This window comes from Colias eurytheme, chromosome 18, assembly GCF_061535395.1.
Source record: "Colias eurytheme isolate Ceu_HAF_F1 chromosome 18, ilColEury1 Martin Lab GWU primary, whole genome shotgun sequence".
NCBI classification, from domain to species: Eukaryota; Metazoa; Arthropoda; class Insecta; order Lepidoptera; family Pieridae; genus Colias; species Colias eurytheme.
In genome coordinates, this window is record NC_142997.1 from 7,659,990 (window position 1) to 7,684,998 (window position 25,009).

The following is a 25,009-nucleotide window of genomic DNA, read 5'->3' on the forward strand; positions in this document are numbered from 1 at the left end:
ACTATCTGAGCCATAGATAAAAGACGCTCGACTTGCTAACGTTGTCTTTGGTACATAGACTTTTACCATAGAGTGTTTCATCAAAATATATTAATTTAAAATAATATATTTTAAACTATATATAAATGGAAGACATAAAATTATAATAAAATTACATTAATTTTGATAAACAATATATTGTATTGCGTTTTCAAAAATGACGTGGCCAGGTGACAGTTCGATGTCTTTGGTTTTGACAATTGCCAAATCAGCTCGGCAAAAACCTAGTGGATTCTGATTGATGTTGTTCAATAATTTCTTGTAAAACAACTAAATTAAACATAAGAGTTGTGGTTTGAAGACGTAAATTTAATGTGCTTTTGTTAAGGTCAACACATGAGATCCTGGTAGGTAATCTTATGTCGCTTTGTCACGTATAATTACAATGATGTTTTCTCTAAGTTATGTTTCATAGTTTGTATGTTTTCTGATCAGAATTAACGACATGGCGACGTATGAGGAGTTTATACAGCAAAATGAAGATCGAGATGGAATACGGTTTACGTGGAACGTGTGGCCTTCGAGTAGAATCGAAGCCACGAGACTTGTGGTTCCTCTCGTTAGTTTGTACCAGCCGTTGAAGGAACGTCCCGATTTACCACCTATTCAATACGAGCCAGTGCTATGTACACGTAATACGTGTCGTGCTGTATTAAATCCAATGTGCCAAGTTGATTATAGAGCCAAGTTATGGGTGTGCAACTTCTGTTTCCAAAGAAACCCTGTAAGTATATCTGTGTAATTTATTTTGTTCACCTGACTGAACATTCAATATTTGTTACTTAAACTGTATCAACTAAATAAAACTACACTGTATTATTGCATAAGTTCTATATTTATCAAATAAATTACATATTACATTAATTAATACATGACTCATTCTCCAAAATGTTTCAATCATTCAATCCAATAAATTTACACAAATATTACAGTTCCCACCGCAATATGCTGCGATATCAGAACAGCACCAACCGGCCGAGCTGATCCCCAACTTTTCAACAATAGAATACACTATAACTCGGGCACACAGCATGCCGCCCATCTTCCTGCTAGTTGTCGATACTTGTATGGATGAGGAGGAACTGGGAGCGTTGAAAGATTCTCTCCAAACATCACTCAGTTTGATGCCGCAGAATGCTCTAGTCGGTCTGATCACCTTTGGACGCATGGTTCAAATACATGAATTGGGTATGTGAAATATTGTATCATCATTGCATAATGAAATCATGCTTTTCCATTGAGTAACAGTTTATATGAAACAAGAAAATTTATTTGTAATACTTGTATTGCAACACTTTTATATCAACCTTTATGATTAATATTAATCAAGATATCATATTTCAAAACTAAAACAATGCAATAATTTTTCAGGATCTGAAGGAATATACAAGTGCTATGTATTCAAAGGAACAAAAGATTTATCAGCGAAGCAGATTCAAGAGCAACTTGCGATAGGCAGAGTGAATGTACCGAACCCTCAGCAGAGACAAGGGGCCCCTGTGCCACAGACACCAGCTCACCGATTCTTGCAACCAGTTAAGCAATGTGACATGGCTCTAACTGACTTGTTAAGTGAACTGGGCCGTGATCCCTGGCCTCTAGGTGTTGGTAAACGTCCATTGAGAAGCAGTGGCGTCGCTCTCTCTTTAGCTGTTGGGCTATTGGAAGTGACCTACCCCAATACAGGAGCTAGGATCATGATGTTCCTTGGTGGCCCTTGCTCGCAGGGCCCAGGTCAAGTTGTTAACGACGAACTGAAGCAACCTATCCGTTCTCACCATGACATTCATAAGGATAATGCTAAATACATGAAGAAGGCGATCAAACATTATGAGGCATTAGCTTTGAGGTCCGCAACGAATGGTCATGCGATTGACATTTATTCATGTGCGTTAGATCAAACTGGTCTTATGGAGATGAAGCAGTGCTGTAACTCAACTGGGTTTGTTATTATTACTATTCTATGTTTGATATTTCTAGTTTTATATAGTGATCAAATGCTTTATAAATTGAAATTTTTAAAGTATAGAAAAAATCGATCACAAGGCAGGATTCAAACCCGCGTCTTTCTCCATTTCTGGGCAACATTATTGACCTATCCTTATATTCTTTTAAAATTTACAATATTCTATAAAATATTTTTTTTGAGATATTTTTTTCAATTCATTCAAGATTATGCAAATTGTGTTTGGTATGACAATGCAATTCTCATACTAAATGAATATAGTAAATGGAGAATGTTCACTAATTTTGATTATTAGCACTCCATATTCTCTGTCAAAAATAAATAATACTAGTGAAAAAATTACTTCGATACGTCAATTAGTTTCCGATTTAGAAGTAAAAGAAGTTGTAAACGCCCGGTGATGGTGTGACGTCACACTACAACACGCTCAATCTGGCTCACTCAGTCCGCTAGCGATCGCGCGCCCGCGCCGTCGAAATTATAATTAAATACTTTTAAAAATGTCCAATCCAAATACCAGAAAATCATGTGTTGTTCCTAAATGTAAAAATACAACTACCAATTCGCCGGATAAGTTGTTTTTTATAGTTGCAAAGGACGTAAGCTACATACATATTATAATATTTTGAGAACATTTCAGCTGTTTTGCGTTATCCTTTGTTTTCTATACAAGTTTTAATATACAGTTTATATTTACTTGTATATATTGTTTTGTTTTTATTTACTTGTATACTATATACATATATTGTTTTGTTTTTATTTACTTGTATACTAGACTGTGCTTCTGCTCTGCTCGTATGGGCTAAGTATAGGTAGATGGCTAGTAAGATTTTTTCTTGTTTTAAGTTGAGAATGATATGGAGAACTATACTAAAATATAAGTTGGTCGGGGGAAGAATTAAACAAAAACAGGGTATATATATTTATATATATTACTTATTATTATCGCAGATAAAACCAAAACTAAAAGTAATTACACAAAATGCTCTGACAAATATCTTGCAAATGTTTTAATATACAGTGTAAACTCTATATAACGACACTCCATTTTACGTCAAACTCCGTATAACGTCAAGATTTCTCGACTTTTCAAACTCAAACTCAAACTCAAACATTCATTTATTCAATTAGACTACTAATATAAGAGCCCACGACGGCCAGACTTTCCTTTCTTTCGGAAAGTTGAAAGTTTCTCTGTATATGTCTCCGATACAGATAAGAACCACTAGCGATTATCAAGTCTGGGTTGTGGTTACTTTGGCAGGAAACAGGTAGTAAGGGTGTTTAAAATTCTACCTAACTTTCATTATAGTTTAAAAGCTAAATTTTATACATGTTACTTGGGGACCTATAAAAAGACATTACCTTAAGAGCCAGACAGTTTTCATGGTTCTTACATCTAGCCAGACACATTTAAAAAATAACTAACATATCATCAAATTCACATAACTACCTAAAAGCGTGACAAATATGAAATAACCCACTAAAAACATTAGTTAACTATAATTATTAAAAAAATAAAAGTATAATATATAAGTAATAAAGTTATTACTTATCTTTTACTTAGACTTATGTTGATGGAATTTCACGTATCCCGATGACTTTTTTATTGTGTCATCGAGATACGTGAAATTTCATCAACATAAACCCCCGTAAAAGATAAGTAATAACTTTATTACTTATATATTATACTTTTATTTTTTTAATAATTATAGTTAACTAATGTTTTTAGTGGGTTATTTCATATTTGTTACGCTTTTAGGTAGTTATGTGAATTTGATGATATGTTAGTTATTTTTTAAATGTGTCTGGCTAGATGTAAGAACCATGAAAACTGTCTGGCTCTTAAGGTAATGTCTTTTTATAGGTCCCCAAGTAACATATATAAAATTTAGCTTTTAAACTATAATGAAAGTTAGGTACTATTTTATACACCTTCACTACCTGTTTCCTGCCAAAGTAACCACAACCCAAACTTGATAGTCGCTGGTCGTTCTTATCTGTATCGGAGACATATACAGAGAAACTTTCAACTTTCCGAAAGAAAGGAAAGTCTGGCCGTCGTGGGCTCTTGATCTATACTATTTAGTAGCACTTTCGAATCGTCATTACATAGTATTGCACGCCTCATAAGCGAAGCGTTGAGGTGGGTACTACTGTCACTTCGCGCAAAACATCTGATTTTTCAAACTTAAAATGTCTTTATGTATCATACATTGCACTTGTAAGATAATACATACACACACATATTAAGAAAAAACACTATTTTTAACGTTCATGATATTTTTGATGTCATTTTTGTTATTTAAACTAGTTAAAAAACAGTTTAAAAAAGTTCTGTCTTGGACGTCCGTGTGTCTGTATGTGCGGATCCTTTTTCTTGTTAACACGATAGCGACCGAAATACTTTACTAATCGAATCTTTTTTTTTTCTCTTACGCTTGAGTATGCTCAGGAATAGAACCCTTTCATTTTTCAGGGTCTGATTCGATGTGGTTTAATTGTTATTAAATAAACAAAAATAATAATTAATAAATATTTATTAAAAAAAAATTATGAGGCGTGCACTTTTGGATTTTCCAAATTTTTTTTAACATTTACCACCGATTCGGAAAGCAGTATCTATGGAGAAGAATCGGCAAGAAACTCCATAGTTGCTCTTTTAAAATAATGTCAATAAATTTACATAATATGTAACTTATATCTAACTACATAATATGCCAAAGAACTGTCCTGTACTGACTTTGGTTGGTTTATATTGTTGTCTATACAATAATACACTCCATATAGCATCACGCTCACTCTAATTAACGACCACAATAAGACATTACAACTAGGAACTAGGACTAGGAAGTACTGACTAAGTTGCCGAAATCAATGAAAATGTAGTTGTTTACATTTTTTTTTACTGACATACCGAAGATTCTCAGAAATGCAGTCGTAGAAAAATAAAGAAAAAATTCTGCATGCCGAAGAAGATGGACGATCTGCCAAAAAATTGAAGAAACCTCAATATGAAGACCTTGATCAAGCGATGATAACATGGTTTCATAGGCAATGTCAAAATAATATTCCTGTCTCGGGACCAATCATGCAATTTTCCCTTTCTCTCCATTTAACGACCACTCTCTATAACGTCGAAAAATGCACGGTCCCTTAAGTGACGTTATATAGAGTTTACACTGTAATTGTTTATGAAAAAAAAATCATAATAAGTATTACCATGTCAAGTAGAAAACGTAAAAGTGTGAAAATTAGAGCTTACTTGGTGATTTTTTTTTATCGAGTAAATTTTAATATTTTATGTTTTTGATTAAACAGAATCGTTGAACATATCATCTAGTTTGATATATATTTTATTTTTTAGATTTGGTCGTGAATATTACACGTATCATCCAATAGAAGATTGGTAATTTTGCTTTATACACACCGCGCGGGGACGCGGCCGCGCGGTGCGTTGTGACGTGACGTCACAAGCGGTCACGTGACTATTACGTGCTGGCCACGGACAATTCGCTATAGCGAAAATTCGCGCGGCGCGACTGGCGGCGCGTCTTGCGAATGAATCAAATGTATGGAAATGTACTGGGCATGCCACGCGCAGCGGCGACCAGCGAGACGACCGGCGAATTTCCCCGAGCGAATCGCGCGGCACGACTAGCGATCGAAACAAATGTATGAGTTATTACGGCGCAGGCCACGGAGTCGAGCGGCAGACGCGGCGACTACTCCCGGAGCGAACTTAATTTAAAATAGTTTGTTTTTTTTTCGCGAAAATGGAGACGGAAGCTTTTATTGTAGAAATTCTAGCTAGACCAGCTATTTGGAAGTCTAGCCACCCGCAACATAATTTTTCATCATGCCTATATTTTTCATATTTTTGGTGGAATTCTCCGTCTGTAACACGATTTCTATTTAATTCGTGTACTCCACTATATCTTCCAAACATTAAATCTTGAGCAAAAAAGCTGCTACTCTCCAAACAACGTCGAGCTAACTTTGATAAAGCTATCTCGTCTCCTCGTCTACACTGGTCGCGGCGGCGAACGCAACTGCCCGTGGCATGCTTACCGCGCCGCGCGACTTGCCGCGCCGCCCGTCGCGCCGTCGGTCGCGCCGCCGGTGTCCGTGGCCAGCCCGTTAGCGGGACTCGATATTTTTCGAAACTTTGAATGCGTATAAAATCAAAACTACTTGGTATTTTTGACTACGACAAAAACTAGTGTATTTGTATACATACAGGCTTTACTGAGACACAATTTCAAGGGATTTGGCATACCTAGTAACATTCTTCATTATCTATATGTAAATTGTGTCTAAAAAAACTAAATAGAATAACAATTAATTTATATTATTTAATTTCAGGGGTCATATGGTAATGGGTGACTCGTTCAATTCATCTCTATTCAAGCAAACATTCCAACGAGTGTTTGCTAAGGATCAGAAGGGAGATTATAAAATGGCTTTCAATGGAACTATGGAAGTTAAATGCAGTAGGGAACTAAAGAGTAAGTTACTTCTATAAGATTCATGTACAATTGATGTATATTTAATAATAAAAATTATATTATTTTCTTATTCGATTAATTGTTTCCTATTTTATTTGCAGTAATATGTTACATTTTTGTACAACTTATACTCTGTCCATTATATTATTTGATTTTTGACAGCTCCACGCCTATGAAGGATTGTATTGTCTGTGTTAAAATGTCATACAAATAATTAGGTATTGTACTTCATGGACCGGCCCCGCCCACTTAGTGATGTCTACACAGAACTATTCAATGATGGGTCGATAGATTATAATAATCGATAGAAATACTCTTTAAAATATATCCGATACAGAAAAACTCTTCTAATAAGTTATATCATTTAAACATAAAGACAACCAAATTGTAAGATAGAAACCAATAAATAATAAAATTTTAGTTTAGTTTAGTTTTAACATAAAATGCATAGATATGTGGTCTTATTATCACATATCTTTTTAGTACATTTATTTACGTACCTAATTCGATTTTTGATAATATTTTGAATTTATAATTGAAATGGTATCACAATCGATAATCTTTTAGACATCACTTCTGGTATCACCCGTCGAGCTGTCAAAAAGCAATTCTTATAGTGGACAGACTATAATAACAAATCTAAAAGTTCTATGCTTTCACTTCATTTTCTATAACATTTCTTTTCATATCAACAATAAATCATTAAAACAAACATTCTTAACTTACAAAACTGCATTTATAAGTAATACACAATATATGTGTACTTATTTCTTTCTCAATATTTTCTTATGTATGTACTTACAAATGAGCATTATTTCACTTCTTGAATAAACTTCTCTTAGACATACTTTGCAATCATCAGAAAATATAGATTAATATAAACCATTTTAATATTTTTTATAAGTACTCTCCTAATTATAATGACGCAATATTTATAGTTTCCGGAGCGATTGGTTCCTGCGTCTCGCTGAATGTGAAAGGCCCCTGTGTCTCCGACCAGGAGGTGGGCATGGGCAACACCTGTCAGTGGAAGATGTGCACGTTCACACCTAGTACTACCATGGCTATCTTCTTTGAGGTAATTTCATTGTATTCTGATGTTTTTTATTTTTTCATTACGTTATATTTCAGTCAATATTCAAATTGATAATTAACTAGCGAACCGCCTACTGCTTCGCCCGCCATATCTAAACCTAATAAGTGATATACTAAAACATTCCTCGAAAATACCTATATCTATGTATAAAAAAAACCGCATCAAAATCTGTTGCGTAGTTTTAAAGGTTTAAGCATGCTTATGGACATAGGGGCAGAGAAAGGGAGTTTGTTTTATAAATAATGTATATTTCAGTTTTCTGGATTACCTTGAAATCAGTATAATAAAAAAAATTGCTCACCTAGCAAACAAAACAATATATATCTTACATTTTCATTTTATCTGTTCTGTTATTATGAAATCTAACACTACATAATTTTTATTAAAATAAGAGATTGTTTGAAAATTTATTGTTATTTTAACTTACCCATATCTTTATTTAAATCTATTTACCATATTATTAGCCATTATACCGATTTTGATACTATTCTACAGGTGGTAAACCAGCATGCTGCTCCGGTACCTCAAGGTGGGCGTGGCTGCGTACAGTTCATCACTAACTACCAGCACTCCAGTGGACAAAGACGCATCCGAGTCACTACTATTGCACGCAAGTATGTAGAGATGCCATAATATAGAGAAAATTCTTTTTCTCTGATTTTAAACACACATTTGTTTAGATTACATAAAAATTACGTACAGAACATTTGATTATTATAAAGAAATCGTAAAATATGTTATACATAAATGGGATAAGATTTTAACGAAAATGTTAGTACGAGCTGTTGTAAATATTTTTCTACGTTGTATAATAAGTTTCATTTTATTTAATTATACTGTACTCTCTTCTGTCTTGATGGGTATAAATTTTCCAAAGCCAAACTATGCCTGCGCGCATATTAGGTAGAGTTTCATAGTGAGCGATTTCGAAACTTGCTGTCACGTAATAAGGTTTTAATTTGAATGAATATTCCTTATAACGATGTTCGAACTGGGCTATTGTATCTCTAATTGTTTGAATGTCGACTTGCCGACTTGTCCCTGTGGAAACTGTTTTCTGAAACTGTGGTAAATGATAAATCTGTGTAATGAGAATTTTAAAGTGTTTCTTAGATATTAATCAAAATTCATCCACAGCTGGGCAGACCCTGCAGTGAACCTACCCCACATAGCAGCAGGTTTCGACCAAGAAGCCGCGGCCGTAGTAATGGCGCGCCTCGTGGTATACCGCGCTGACCACGAGGACGGGCCTGATGTGCTGCGCTGGCTCGACAGAATGCTCATCCGATTGGTGAGATACAGTTCATATTATCTTAATCATCATTCATAGCATATATAAACAACTTCCCGACATCATTCATAGCATATAAACAACTTCCCGACATCATTCATAGCATATAAACAACTTTCCGACATCATTCATAGCATATAAACAACTTCCCGACATCATTCATAGCATATAAACAACTTCCCGACATCATTCATAGCATATAAACAACTTTCTGACATCATTCATAGCATATAAACAACTTTCTGACATCATTCATAGCATATAAACAACTTCCCGACATCATTCATAGCATATAAACAACTTCCCGACATCATTCATAGCATATAAACAACTTCCCGACATCATTCATAGCATATAAACAACTTCCCGACATCATTCATAGCATATAAACAACTTCCCGACATCATTCATAGCATATAAACAACTTCCCGACATCATTCATAGCATATAAACAACTTTCTGACATCATTCATAGCATATAAACAACTTTCTGACATCATTCATAGCATATAAACAACTTCCCGACATCATTCATAGCATATAAACAACTTTCTGACATCATTCATAGCATATAAACAACTTTCCGACATCATTCATAGCATATAAACAACTTTCTGACATCATTCATAGCATATAAACAACTTTCTGACATCATTCATAGCATATAAACAACTTCCCGACATCATTCATAGCATATAAACAACTTCCCGACATCATTCATAGCATATAAACAACTTCCCGACATCATTCATAGCATATAAACAACTTCCCGACATCATTCATAGCATATAAACAACTTCCCGACATCATTCATAGCATATAAACAACTTCCCGACATCATTCATAGCATATAAACAACTTCCCGACATCATTCATAGCATATAAACAACTTCCCGACATCATTCATAGCATATAAACAACTTTCTGACATCATTCATAGCATATAAACAACTTTCTGACATCATTCATAGCATATAAACAACTTCCCGACATCATTCATAGCATATAAACAACTTCCCGACATCATTCATAGCATATAAACAACTTCCCGACATCATTCATAGCATATAAACAACTTCCCGACATCATTCATAGCATATAAACAACTTTCCGACATCATTCATAGTATATAAACAACTTCCCGACATCATTCATAGCATATAAACAACTTCCCGACATCATTCATAGCATATAAACAACTTTCCGACATCATTCATAGCATATAAACAACTTTCCGACATCATTCATAGCATATAAACAACTTTCTGACATCATTCATAGCATATAAACAACTTTCTGACATCATTCATAGCATATAAACAACTTCCCGACATCATTCATAGCATATAAACAACTTCCCGACATCATTCATAGCATATAAACAACTTCCCGACATCATTCATAGCATATAAACAACTTCCCGACATCATTCATAGCATATAAACAACTTCCCGACATCATTCATAGCATATAAACAACTTCCCGACATCATTCATAGCATATAAACAACTTCCCGACATCATTCATAGCATATAAACAACTTTCCGACATCATTCATAGCATATAAACAACTTCCCGACATCATTCATAGCATATAAACAACTTCCCGACATCATTCATAGCATATAAACAACTTCCCGACATCATTCATAGCATATAAACAACTTCCCGACATCATTCATAGCATATAAACAACTTCCCGACATCATTCATAGCATATAAACAACTTTCCGACATCATTCATAGCATATAAACAACTTCCCGACATCATTCATAGCATATAAACAACTTCCCGACATCATTCATAGCATATAAACAACTTCCCGACATCATTCATAGCATATAAACAACTTCCCGACATCATTCATAGCATATAAACAACTTCCCGACATCATTCATAGCATATAAACAACTTTCCGACATCATTCATAGCATATAAACAACTTCCCGACATCATTCATAGCATATAAACAACTTCCCGACATCATTCATAGCATATAAACAACTTTCCGACATCATTCATAGCATATAAACAACTTCCCGACATCATTCATAGCATATAAACAACTTCCCGACATCATTCATAGCATATAAACAACTTTCCGACATCATTCATAGCATATAAACAACTTCCCGACATCATTCATAGCATATAAACAACTTCCCGACATCATTCATAGCATATAAACAACTTTCCGACATCATTCATAGCATATAAACAACTTCCCGACATCATTCATAGCATATAAACAACTTCCCGACATCATTCATAGCATATAAACAACTTCCCGACATCATTCATAGCATATAAACAACTTCCCGACATCATTCATAGCATATAAACAACTTCCCGACATCATTCATAGCATATAAACAACTTTCTGACATCATTCATAGCATATAAACAACTTTCTGACATCATTCATAGCATATAAACAACTTCCCGACATCATTCATAGCATATAAACAACTTTCTGACATCATTCATAGCATATAAACAACTTTCCGACATCATTCATAGCATATAAACAACTTTCTGACATCATTCATAGCATATAAACAACTTTCTGACATCATTCATAGCATATAAACAACTTCCCGACATCATTCATAGCATATAAACAACTTCCCGACATCATTCATAGCATATAAACAACTTCCCGACATCATTCATAGCATATAAACAACTTCCCGACATCATTCATAGCATATAAACAACTTCCCGACATCATTCATAGCATATAAACAACTTCCCGACATCATTCATAGCATATAAACAACTTCCCGACATCATTCATAGCATATAAACAACTTCCCGACATCATTCATAGCATATAAACAACTTTCTGACATCATTCATAGCATATAAACAACTTTCTGACATCATTCATAGCATATAAACAACTTCCCGACATCATTCATAGCATATAAACAACTTCCCGACATCATTCATAGCATATAAACAACTTCCCGACATCATTCATAGCATATAAACAACTTCCCGACATCATTCATAGCATATAAACAACTTTCCGACATCATTCATAGTATATAAACAACTTCCCGACATCATTCATAGCATATAAACAACTTCCCGACATCATTCATAGCATATAAACAACTTTCCGACATCATTCATAGCATATAAACAACTTCCCGACATCATTCATAGCATATAAACAACTTCCCGACATCATTCATAGCATATAAACAACTTCCCGACATCATTCATAGCATATAAACAACTTTCCGACATCATTCATAGCATATAAACAACTTCCCGACATCATTCATAGCATATAAACAACTTTCCGACATCATTCATAGCATATAAACAACTTCCCGACATCATTCATAGCATATAAACAACTTCCCGACATCATTCATAGCATATAAACAACTTCCCGACATCATTCATAGCATATAAACAACTTCCCGACATCATTCATAGCATATAAACAACTTTCCGACATCATTCATAGCATATAAACAACTTCCCGACATCATTCATAGCATATAAACAACTTCCCGACATCATTCATAGCATATAAACAACTTCCCGACATCATTCATAGCATATAAACAACTTTCCGACATCATTCATAGCATATAAACAACTTCCCGACATCATTCATAGCATATAAACAACTTTCCGACATCATTCATAGCATATAAACAACTTCCCGACATCATTCATAGCATATAAACAACTTCCCGACATCATTCATAGCATATAAACAACTTTCCGACATCATTCATAGCATATAAACAACTTCCCGACATCATTCATAGCATATAAACAACTTCCCGACATCATTCATAGCATATAAACAACTTTCTGACATCATTCATAGCATATAAACAACTTTCTGACATCATTCATAGCATATAAACAACTTCCCGACATCATTCATAGCATATAAACAACTTCCCGACATCATTCATAGCATATAAACAACTTCCCGACATCATTCATAGCATATAAACAACTTCCCGACATCATTCATAGCATATAAACAACTTTCCGACATCATTCATAGCATATAAACAACTTCCCGACATCATTCATAGCATATAAACAACTTCCCGACATCATTCATAGCATATAAACAACTTTCCGACATCATTCATAGCATATAAACAACTTCCCGACATCTTTCATAGCATATAAACAACTTCCCGACATCATTCATAGCATATAAACAACTTCCCGACATCATTCATAGCATATAAACAACTTCCCGACATCATTCATAGCATATAAACAACTTCCCGACATCATTCATAGCATATAAACAACTTTCCGACATCATTCATAGCATATAAACAACTTCCCGACATCATTCATAGCATATAAACAACTTCCCGACATCATTCATAGCATATAAACAACTTCCCGACATCATTCATAGCATATAAACAACTTTCCGACATCATTCATAGCATATAAACAACTTCCCGACATCATTCATAGCATATAAACAACTTCCCGACATCATTCATAGCATATAAACAACTTTCCGACATCATTCATAGCATATAAACAACTTCCCGACATCATTCATAGCATATAAACAACTTCCCGACATCATTCATAGCATATAAACAACTTTCCGACATCATTCATAGCATATAAACAACTTCCCGACATCATTCATAGCATATAAACAACTTCCCGACATCATTCATAGCATATAAACAACTTCCCGACATCATTCATAGCATATAAACAACTTCCCGACATCATTCATAGCATATAAACAACTTTCCGACATCATTTTAAAATACACCTGGATTTTATAGAAACATTAACCCATTGAGCCCTGACTTGAGTCCACGACACAATAGATTTTCTATTGTGTCTGTGATTGAGGGGCCTGAGTTATTAATATTGTCAATTAAAACGATAGTTTTTAATAAATATTGTGTTACACAAATCTCATTCATATTTTATATCATTATCTAACAAAAATCTAAATTTGCAGTGTCAAAAGTTCGGCGAGTACGGCAAGGACGATCCGAACAGCTTCCGTCTGTCGGAGAATTTCAGTTTATACCCGCAGTTCATGTACCATCTGCGGAGGTCGCAGTTCCTGCAAGTGTTCAATAACTCGCCAGATGAGACTACTTTCTATAGGTGAGATTGAATATAGGTATTGTAAAATTAAATTATAAGGCAAAAGTTTTTTTTTAAAGTGAAACTTTTATTAAATCGTCTTAAACTTTTTGGTCTGTGTAGCGCAAGTCGCGTGACGGTCGGCTGCCGAGTAGGTATAAAGCAGTGTTCGGAACCGTACGATGATTATCGTACAAATACGATAATTTTGTGCCTAAGTTTCACTTTTACCGTGGTTTCATAAAACCACACAAAATTTTATTTGTATAAAGCCTAGGATGAAATTATGAACTCAACATAATATGTAGTCATTTATTTTTTCTACAAAATATTTTACTAAACTAATTCGTTGTTACAGGCACATGCTAATGCGTGAGGACCTCACTCAGTCCCTCATTATGATCCAGCCGATCCTCTACTCATACAGTTTTGGAGGACCCCCAGAGCCAGTACTATTGGATACCTCCTCCATACAACCGGACCGCATTCTACTCATGGACACGTTCTTCCAAATACTTATTTATCATGGAGAGGTTTGTTTGGAGGGTTGGAAATAAGGATCTTGTTTTTGGTTATGGTTAAAATTGTGATTGTGAGAAATATTTAGATTTACTCCAAAAACGTTTCAATTTATTATTACAGACTTTTAAATACTTTTAATATACATAATGAAAAAAGGAAATAACGAAATCTACTAATTTCATGATATGTAATAGATATTAAGTAAGTAGAAAATTTTACAAAATCATAAGAAAAATTGTGCCAGTTTTATTTTTTATTAATTACTTCATTAATTTTGAACTTATTATTTTTCATACTATGTGTAAAATAATCTTAATGCTGTGTCCACACTACTTCCAGACGATAGCGCAATGGCGCGCGCTCCGCTACCAAGACATGCCCGAGTACGAGAGCTTCGCGCAACTGTTACGGGCTCCGGTCGACGACGCGCAGGAGATACTGCAGACGCGCTTCCCCGTGCCGCGCTACATCGACACCGAGCATGGTGGCTCGCAGGTGTGTACACAGACTTATAGCACATGTACCGTATACATGACATGCGGAGTACGAGAGTTTCGCGCAGGAGATACTGCGTTCTAGTTGGTTTTTAATGTGTGTGTAAATGTCATATAGATAGGTAGGATAAAAACAGACTTTCCCCTATTGAATAATCAACATATAATATATAACTATTTTTGTTAAATATGGTATTTGACGTCTCGATGTAATTATATTTCACGTGTCGGTGATAAAAAATAAAACAAAACTAGTTACAGAGATATTTATTATTTATTTAATACATTTAAATTTTTAAATTATGTCGTTTCCACACTGCGCGGTAGTTCAGGCTTGGTTCGGGATGCCAGAATTTTCTCAAGCATATCCGTGACCTTCTGTTGTGTCTTCAAAAAGTTCCTAAAATGCGTATCGTCATAAGAACCCCTCTTCATATTAGCGATCGACATCTGTTGTCTCGACGCGATTTTCTGGTTGCAACAGTCAACCATTTGTGGTATCATCCCATATTTACTGTTACAGCAATCGTCGTCACTAAATGTCTCAAGACCATCTGGTTTCTCCAACTTTTCGTGGAATTTTGGCAATAATACTGCACTTATTTGATCTTTCTTTACTACTGGTTTTCCCAAATTTATTTTCTCATAATAATCCGTGTCGTATTTGGCGCTTCCCTTGTGTCCTTCCAGTCTGAACCTTATGATGTCTTCATTCTTGTGGTTGCAATTATGGTGTAACGGACAATCGTCGGAGCGTTTTACAAATTTAGCGCTCAATGGACTTTGTATTATTTCTTTCGGATACACTTTGACTGAAGCACCATCACTGTATATATGACCATTGTCATATTGTAAGGGTTTAAATGGAGCTATTGTTGTTACAATTATGTTCTGATTTATAGGATATTGGCGATGGGTTATCGGTATTCCAAGGGGAGGTATTTCTAAAGAATTTGTTTGGAATGTTATGGCGTCTGGTATGGGTTTCTTTTCGGTTTTATGTTTATGGATTTGCGGTTGTAGATCGTAAGGCTTTGGTGTGTTAATGACGTCAGGGTTTAAAAGAACACGAGTATTTTTTATGATTCTGACTTCTGAGTTTTTGTTATCGCTACTCAAAGGATTCGAAGGTTTTTGTTGTGACGTCATGCTTTGGAACATTTGAATGAATTTCTCCATTACATTTTCTTCATTTGCATATGTTTCCATGCGTGATATAGATAGGATTTCAGCTGAAATGATTGTAATTTTTAGTTACATAACTCTAACTAAATATTGTTTAATGTAAATTTTATAAGGAATACTAGTTTTCCGCCCACGGCTTCGCCTGCGTTTTCAAAGAAAAACCCGCATAGTTCCCGTTCCGGGATAAAACCTATCCTATGTGTTAATTCAAGTTACCCTCTATATGTGTGCTAAATTTAAGTGTTATCGGTTCAGCAGTATTAGCGTGAAAGAGTTACAAATATACATACTTATACATACACATACATCCATCCTCACAACCTTTCGCATTTATAATATTAGTAGGACTTACGTTTTTGTGTTGTACTTGTTGTTGTTTGAAATTCTTTACGTAGTTCTCGTAATACTAAGTCTTTTACAGTTTGAGCTATTTTTAGGACTACATCTTCAGGCACTTCTTGATTATTGCCTCTTTTATCTTTCACATTTTGGTCTTTGCGATTTTCTTTTAGTGTAGGCTGTATTGGTATTGGATTATTAGCAGGTTTGTATTTCGGTGTTCTAGATATTTCTTCGTATTTTTTCATATCTGAATATTGTTTAATGGCATTAAAAATATCACTAAAGTTTTGCTCGGGTTGATTCTGCTCTGTTTTGATATTGTCTTTGTTTTTATTTATAATGTTGTCGTTTTGTATATGATCACTGGTCATGAGTGGATAGTTTATTTGTTGAATCTGTTGATTATTACTTATTTTAAAATCTTCAGCGTTTATGTTAGGGGATTTAGTAATAATTTCCGGAGTAACTTCGATGGGAACTAGTGATTTATCTTTTTTGTTTAAATTGTTTAATTGCTCTATCAATTTTTCAATAACATCTGATTTTTTTGAGTCAGTTTCAATATTCATAGTACTTTCCGTAGTTCGTCGACTATTTATTTGGTGTACTTCGATCGAGCTGTGTTTAGGCTTATTACTGCTAGATGCCGCGTAATTTTCCCAAAATTTCATGACACTTGCTATGTCGGGTTGGCCTCTTATATACTCTATGGTATTTGTGGGTTTTGTTTCAATGATTGGTTTCTTAGTTTTGTTCCTTTCATACGGCCAAGGCAAAATTGTATCCTTATTTGGTAAATATTTTTCATCGGAAGTTTCTTTAATTTGTTCTACGGCTTTTGTATTTTCAACTAAAAGGGGAAAAGACCTTATCAATGTTTTTACGTCATATTTTCTATTTAATTCTACCAGATAATAGTATACGTACCTTGTAGTCTAGTTTTATTGAATGGTGGTCTTGGCGTTTCGCTTTTCTCAATAATGCTCGTTTTGCTTTTGGATACATTATGCGTGACACACTTTTCCCTCATTTGCCTTTAAATATAAATTTTAATGTTTAAATTAAATAGTAATTAAAAGTTCTATTAATTCTCTTCTATTACTCACGAATTGTTAATTTCGTCTATATTAACATTGTATCGCTGCAGTTTTATTAGCATGCTGACGTCTAAATCTTCCTTTTGCACACCGCTCAAGAACAATGCACACATTAAATCTGAAAATACCACAATATTTGAAACTTTCTATTTGAATCCTTCTATTGTGCTCTTTCCCAGTCGAGATATTTGGCGCTTTTATTTAACGTTGTTTAACCATGTTAGTTACACCACTTAACTTAATATCGGCTTAACGGATTTTAATGATATTCGTCTGCACTGTGTTTAGGATAATAACTGATAAAATTTTGGAATAAAAAAAAACGACCTGCGTGGGGCAGGGGCGAACAGCTAGTATATTATATTAGTTAAAGGAACCTTTTATGCGGTCTAAGCGCTGACCGTGCGCGTGTATTCGTGATAACGTACATGAAATAACGACCACACTGAATATAATCCGCCACAACATTATTGTTATCGACGTCGCGTTCGATTTTCAAAACATAGGCGCGAAAACAATCCAATCTTCATGACTATTGAGGAAAATTTCACCTTATTTCAAAATTCGATTGTCGTTGGTTCGGTTGCATAGATTATAGAGTATAGACAAGAAAGTTCTGTGAGTTGTATTTAAATTGGTTAAAAATAAGCTTTTGGCGCGCATTTACTTTTTTTTTCTTAGATATATATTTTATGATGTTAACGAATTTTACTGCAGTTCTGTTCATTTTGAAAACATATGAATTTAAATTTATTTTTTTTTCATTCCAGGCACGATTCCTTTTGTCCAAAGTGAACCCATCGCAGACACACAACAACATGTATGCATATGGAGGGGTGAGTTACATTTTCAATTATTTTATTAATTTGCAGTGTTATCATATAATTAATGTTTTTGCATATTTTCTTTTTAAAACTTTATTTCATAAAAAATAATAATACTTAAATTAATAAATCACTTCAGTGGCTGTGAATGTTTAATTATTATTTTAAAACTATTAATTTAACAAAATTTATTTGCATGACTGATTTTGCGTTACGCATGGTTTGAATTGACGTTTTTGTTTTTTTTTTCATCATTGTTTCGACGAAAACCAGGCGATGCCAGTACCATCTGCGGTAGAGTTTTTTTTTTACTTTTTTATTAAAATGCTTGGGAAACTAATAATATTTTTGTTTGGCATGGAGATTATGCTTATTTTTATATGCAGTATTATGTGTGTGTTTTTATATTTATGTTTGTTCGTTGCTTGTTAGACATTAACAATTATTTTTAAGTTTATGAAAGGACAGCATGTGATGATGAATATAGAGGAGATTTTATTATTATAAATGTGTATACATTTTTAAGGAGCCCTTAGTTTTAATATAATTGGTGAGGTAGGATTCTGACTAGTATATTTTATTTCAAGGGCGAAATTAATTGTAAAAGACTCTAAAAATAATCTAAATATGTAAAATATTATAAATAATTTATCTATTGATATGTATTTATCTTATTAGTTTACACTCACACTGATAATATTATTTTATTGTCATAATTATTACTATTTTTTAGTTTATATATTTTAAGGATTTCAGGACAATAACATATTTTAATAGATATAATTTCATAAGTTAAATAGGTATTCTTAGAACTGGGTTATAAGGCTATATTAATGCTTATAAAATTAACAAATTTCCTACATTGATATACAAAAAACTATAAATCACTGGTAAAACGTGGATTTTTATATCGGTTTATTTTGTTCGAGTAATTTATATTTTATGAAGCTATAAAATCGTATTTATTTACGACTACTCTGTTTATTATTAAAGTCGTAAATATGAAATTCTAACCCTTTTTTTCATAAAAAGTCTAGTGTTTGGTATGCCTCGTTTTTTTATAGATGCCTCGACACACCTTAAGATACAAGTTATTTTTAAAATAATAAATAATGTACATCTTTAAGTATAAAAACGATTCAATACGTAAATGAGATAAAATCATCATACATTTAAAATCTACCAGTGATTTTAATCTTTTGTATATCAAAATATTATATGAAATAAATAATAATATTTATTTTTAAATAGGACGGTGGCGCCCCCGTGCTCACGGACGATGTTTCTCTACAAGTCTTTATGGAGCATTTGAAAAAGCTAGCAGTTTCCTCGACAGCCTAACAAAAACCTCCAACTGGTCAATTTATAAAGGACTGGTTATATAATAGGTAGTAGGGCTATACAAGCAACTGTTAAGTATGCTAAATAAAAAAAAAATAAAGAAATTCATAGAAATTACAAATTATTTACATAGACATCTCATTTATAAGGTATTGGTAGATTACCGTTTTTTCTAATGACTTCGCATCAGGTAGGTATTAGTATGAAATTTCCAATAAAATTTAATATTTTACACAATTCAATGTTATGCATTGTATATAAGTGACTATGAGACGTATTTGCGATTAGATTTAAGTGTAAATTATGTGTATTTTTTAAAATAATCGCTATAAATTTGTTGTAACCGATTCTTCGTAGTTTTTGTCTCTTTTTATAATTGTATTTTAAAATATAGAAAATATAAATTGGATATACTATAGCGAAATAATATGCTTTAATATAGAACATCAGTATCGAATTTATGTATTAGATTCATTGCTTCGTCTTTTATCGTACATTTTAAATCTTTCTTGCGATAGCAACTTCTGGGTTCTTTTTAGCTGATATCATCTTTTATCTTAATAGTTACAACTTTGTATTCTTTGTAATTATAATGAATAAATGTTTATTGAATGGAGTGTTGTTTTTTATTTTTTAGACTTATGTTCTATACTATGCAGTTCAGAATACTATATCCCTCTTGTTTGTATAAATAATATCATTGATTATATCCCAAGCAGTGTTCACACAAACATCGTAGAAAAATATATACGGAACCCGTTGTGTCGCGTGATCGACCATTAGCCTAGCCTTTTTGTTGACTAACTGCTTAAATTATGTTTTGCTATTCAATCAAGCAGCTGCTTGATAGAGACAAATTACTTAGATAAATTTGTACTAACTACATATATAAAGATGAAGAGTTTGTTTTATTGTTGAAACTAATGGGCTAATTTCAAAACTTCACTTATGTAAACAACCCAATGGTACATTTACAACTTCTAGCATTCAGGAGGTTATGTACCTATCAAGGGCGAAGCCGAGGCGTGCTTCTAGTTACAATGATATTTTGGCATTATGACATTCAAATGTTTCATAAATATAAATTTTTAAAATCGAAAATCGATCACGAGATCCCGCTAGAGCAGTCGAATTTATTCTATTCTTTCAGCTCATGTGTCTAAGCCCTAAGGTACACCACGCGCCATCTATTGAGATAATTAACAACTTTCTCAATCAATATGAAACATTATGCTATGGGCGCTTTCAATTAAGCGTTTCGTGTCGGACGGCTGAGGTGCCGAAGCGGTGCGACAGACGTACGACGGAGGGACGATACTCTTTTTTTATACAAAACGCTCGCAACAGGAAAAAAAGGATCGTCCGTGCGCCGTAGTTACGAGTAAAATTTCAAACATGTTGGATCGTCAACGAACTTACTCGACGGTTTTTAAGTACGCGTACTTGGGGTGACACACGAGCGAAAAAGGTCGTCGAGCCACAAGTTCGCGTACTTACTCGTACGTCTGTCACCCCTTTAACGCACCGCTTCGGCAACGCAGCCATCCGACACGAAACGCATAAACTGAAAGCCCTCTCTTTCAATGATTATAATTTATAATATTGTAACGATGGAACGCGGCGTTTTGTTGAATTTGATATTATGGCATTCAAATGCTTTATAAATATAATTTTTTAAAGACTAGAAATCATTGGATCATGAGGTGAGATTCGAGACGAAAACAATGTCTCCAACGATGAAAATTTTGATGTTAAATTGCCTTTTATTTTTTAATATAAGTTAAATTGTTATTGGGTACGTAATAAATAAAAAGAAGTATATTTTAAACAAAATATATTACGCTAAGTTAGATATATATTAAAATTTTTAATTTGGTCACAACATTTACATCTTTTGACTGATTTTCTCAAAGATTACTCAAATAACTTATCTTTATACTTAGTAAAATTTAAGTAATATTTGAGAATTCATGGATTAGTAACATATCTGAGAGAGCAAATATCCCAGCAAAAGCAATTATAAATTATAATAGATTTGTATGCTATATAATCACAAATTTAAATATAAGGCTATTTATGCGCTAAATAGATATCACCTTTTAAATAACATGTATGAATTTAATACAAAGAGTGAGACTAAAGCATACTAATTACTATATTATGCAAATAACATTTATTTGTTTACCGGTATCTAAATTTTGAAGCTTCGCTCTCACTTACAACAAAAATTTGGACACATACAACTCGTCACTCAGGAACTGTTATTTTGGAACAAATTATTAGCTATCTTTTATCAGCTATAAAAAATACTACGTCGATTTCTTGCTAAAAAAATTACAAACACCATTTTTATGGCTGTTTATCAAGATACAATCGAATACAATGTTTCAAATATTTTAACAACAAATCTAAATTGCCGCAGCTAGAACAATTTCTCTAATAATACTAAACCCCATAGTGCCCCTGAAGAGCTTAAGAATAAAAACCACGAACACTACAGTTAGTAGGTATTTAATGTGCACAGTTCATAGGGTTAGTGGTCAATTCAGGAAACGGATGGACATCTTCTGCTCAACGTCAGTCCTTTCGAGGGCTCGAGAGAATTCTTCGAAGGAAATCATCTGGTCATTGTTGGTGTCTGCTTCCAGTATCGTTCTCTCTGCTATACTTGATAGCTGCTCTTCACTGAAATGTTTGAAATATATACAAATTATTAAAGTCAACATCATCAGCACACTTTTTGTTCTTACAATGATAAAAAAAGTGTTAAGTAAAAATATCTGCTTTTTATTTTTGACTCTACATTTATTATATTTTTTTTTTACTTTTGATTCAACTCTACACTAATTAATATAATGAACCAATAATCTTGTATAATTAGGTTTATTTCTGAAAAAATTGGTTACATGTAAAACTACTACAAAAACCTGTAAAAATTTCAAGTAATGTCTTTATTGCTATCACATAATACTTTAGCATTTTAATCTAGGACTTTAATCTTTTTATCTAAATCTTTAAAATTATATTTTCAAAGAAAAAATTATATTCTTTCTGTATTAAAGTCCGCCCTAGACATAACTATGCGGCGCGGCGCGTCACGGCGCGACATATTTACAGATTTGGCTGTGGCGAGTAGTGCGCCTGTCATACAATTTCATATAAAGGATATTAAGCTGTGTCGCGTCGCTAAGCTGCCGCATAGTTACGCTTAGTATGGACCTTTAATGGAAGTTAATCAAAATTCAATAATATCAAAGTTCATACAGCCTTACCTAATGTTGACTCCAACCATCATGTGCAGGATAGCCAATAGTTCATCCCTTGAGACCATACCATCATTGTCCAGGTCATACATTGAGAATGCAACTGTAAACATCAATTACATAGATTAAATGAAAATGAATGACATCAAATACAAAGAACAATAAATTAAATGTTAATTGGTGAAACATTTAACACTATACCTAAATTGGAATATACCACGACTTACGCTACCCATTAGATGTGAAAAGTAATATATTTGGAAGGAAATCTTCATTTGATCAAAGAAAATGAATGGCAAATAAAAATTTGTGAATTGCCAAAGATAATACCCACCAATATTAAAGTTGATCAATTCTAATAAGAAAACAGCCCAGACTATTGCGTAGGTTCAGGGTATTACTGTATATATAGTACTATTAACTGTTCTTTGATATAGTTTACTAAACCTCTTAAGAATTCAACCTAAGTTAAATCATACAATACTTTCCAAATATATTTTAAAGCTCTCATTTATGTTTCCCATTCTTCACAAAAAAGATAGTTAAATGTACACCATGTTCAAAATTTGTATGCCTGCGGGTCAAATGCTAGAAAATTTCTAATGACCTTTTTTCGCCTTTATTTTTCAAGAAATGTAATTAAGATAACACTCAAGATAATTATTACCAACTCAGATAATAATTTTTTGTTTTATTTTAATTTTTTTTTGAGTAATAATTGTTTTTAATGTTTACATTAACTTACACCTCAATTTTTCCTCTCGGCTATTCAGTTTATTCTCTCTATTCTTCCTGATAGGCCTGAAGTGAGCGAGCACTCGCATAAACTGTAAGAAGTTGACTCTATCATCATGGCTCTCTGCAAAGAAGGCGGAGACAATCCTCTCACTCAGAGGGTTTATGGCTAATTCAGGAATTCGCAGGAAATCCTCTCGGGAAAGTGTTCCGCAGTCATTCTTGTCCAAAGACGTAAAACGAGAATAGAGACGCTCAATTTGGTTTGGAGTAACTGAAAATATTGAAACATTAACGAATATTATTTATTAAAATACTTAAAAGCATATAAATGAAAAATAAGTAAAACTTACATCCAGTTTCTTCTTGTATCTGGGCTATTTCTTCTTCCCTTAACAATAGCGATGATTTATTACCCATTGCGACGTGCCCTTGGCTTTACACTTTCTTGAAAGGAATAAGCACACTTATTATTCTAAACTGATAAGCATTTACACAGAAAACATGAATATAATTAATTTCACGGTCTATTATTTACACTGTTATTTATATTGGTGCGTCGATAGGTTTTATGACTTCTTAATGTAGATTATTTTTTTACAAGTAATTCACAAATTAAATTAATAATTAAACAAAGAAAACACAGTGCTTTGTTGATTTTTTGACCTTTGCTTTACAATAAAGTAGGTATTAAAGATAAAATGAGAAATGATTATGTTTAGCCAAAACTGCAGTATGGACTAGACATTGACAGTGACGTTGGAAGTCAACCACCACTTGTCAATGTCATTCCTAATTCCAGTATTGTAAGTAAAAAAAAAAGTTTGAATCATTTTTTATCTATGTATAATAAAATAATTATCTATGTATAAAAAATTAAATTTACTAGGCTAGAATACTCGGACCAAACTCGGACCTTAGACTAGGACACGACTAGGAGTACTAGGACACTGTTTTATAGTCCATTTATCGAGGAAGCGGGAGAGGAGCCTCACGGGTGAAACCGCGGGGGAAACATATTATCATATTATCAGAATGAGCATAATAACAATATCTATACCGTAATTCGCGTCAAAGCGTCTGAAACAAAATTGAATATGATAAGATAAAAATGATGTTTTACAAATAAAGTTATATTCACAGTCATATTGCTAAGCATTTTCAGCATTTTAGTATAGTTGGTTCTTTGA

General features: G+C 33.3%; 2 protein-coding genes across 5 annotated transcripts; one reads left to right on the plus strand and one right to left on the minus strand.

Moving 5' to 3' along the window:
- Positions 1 to 226: 226 nt before the first annotated feature.
- Positions 227 to 20,437, plus strand: Sec23 (transport protein Sec23). 3 transcript variants are annotated; one of them, XM_090112204.1, is made up of 14 exons: positions 227 to 386; positions 475 to 763; positions 972 to 1,227; positions 1,411 to 1,981; positions 6,371 to 6,513; positions 7,452 to 7,591; positions 8,105 to 8,223; positions 8,747 to 8,900; positions 13,886 to 14,037; positions 14,375 to 14,549; positions 14,878 to 15,033; positions 18,427 to 18,492; positions 18,754 to 18,774; positions 19,732 to 20,437. In XM_090112204.1, exons 2-14 carry the CDS (start codon positions 485 to 487, stop codon positions 19,819 to 19,821), a joined length of 2,322 nt encoding a protein of 773 aa, XP_089968330.1. In that variant the 5' UTR covers positions 227 to 386; positions 475 to 484; the 3' UTR covers positions 19,822 to 20,437. The 3 variants fall into 3 exon arrangements, with proteins under 3 accessions (XP_089968330.1, XP_089968332.1, XP_089968331.1); XM_090112205.1 differs by having other exon boundaries at positions 230 to 386; positions 455 to 763; XM_090112206.1 differs by lacking the exon at positions 18,754 to 18,774.
- Positions 20,438 to 21,642: 1,205 nt separating this feature from the next.
- On the minus strand, positions 21,643 to 24,559 carry elm (calcineurin like EF-hand protein 1 elm). Of its 2 annotated transcripts, none has more exons than XM_090112593.1 (5): positions 24,358 to 24,559; positions 24,173 to 24,262; positions 23,830 to 24,093; positions 23,094 to 23,187; positions 21,643 to 22,506 (listed from the first exon to the last, which is right to left on the minus strand). In XM_090112593.1, the coding sequence occupies exons 2-5, from the start codon at positions 24,237 to 24,239 to the stop codon at positions 22,362 to 22,364; spliced, it is 570 nt and encodes a 189-aa protein (XP_089968719.1). In that variant the 5' UTR covers positions 24,240 to 24,262; positions 24,358 to 24,559; the 3' UTR covers positions 21,643 to 22,361. The 2 variants fall into 2 exon arrangements, with proteins under 2 accessions (XP_089968719.1, XP_089968718.1); XM_090112592.1 differs by having other exon boundaries at positions 24,173 to 24,266.
- Positions 24,560 to 25,009: the final 450 nt, after the last annotated feature.

Excerpts from the sequence above, each read along its gene's own strand:
- Sec23 (XM_090112204.1), top strand. The coding sequence starts at position 485 with ATGGCGACGTATGAGGAGTTTATACAGCAAAATGAAGATCGAGATGGA. Across the intron at positions 8,901-13,885 it reads ACAGAATGCTCATCCGATTG|TGTCAAAAGTTCGGCGAGTA; the intron begins GTGAGATACAGT and ends CTAAATTTGCAG. Across the intron at positions 15,034-18,426 it reads CCGAGCATGGTGGCTCGCAG|GCACGATTCCTTTTGTCCAA; the intron begins GTGTGTACACAG and ends TTTTCATTCCAG.
- elm (XM_090112593.1), bottom strand. The coding sequence starts at position 24,239 with ATGGGTAATAAATCATCGCTATTGTTAAGGGAAGAAGAAATAGCCCAG. Across the intron at positions 24,094-24,172 it reads GATACAAGAAGAAACTGGAT|TTACTCCAAACCAAATTGAG; the intron begins GTAAGTTTTACT and ends CAATATTTTCAG. Across the intron at positions 23,188-23,829 it reads CCGAGAGGAAAAATTGAGGT|TTGCATTCTCAATGTATGAC; the intron begins GTAAGTTAATGT and ends TGATGTTTACAG.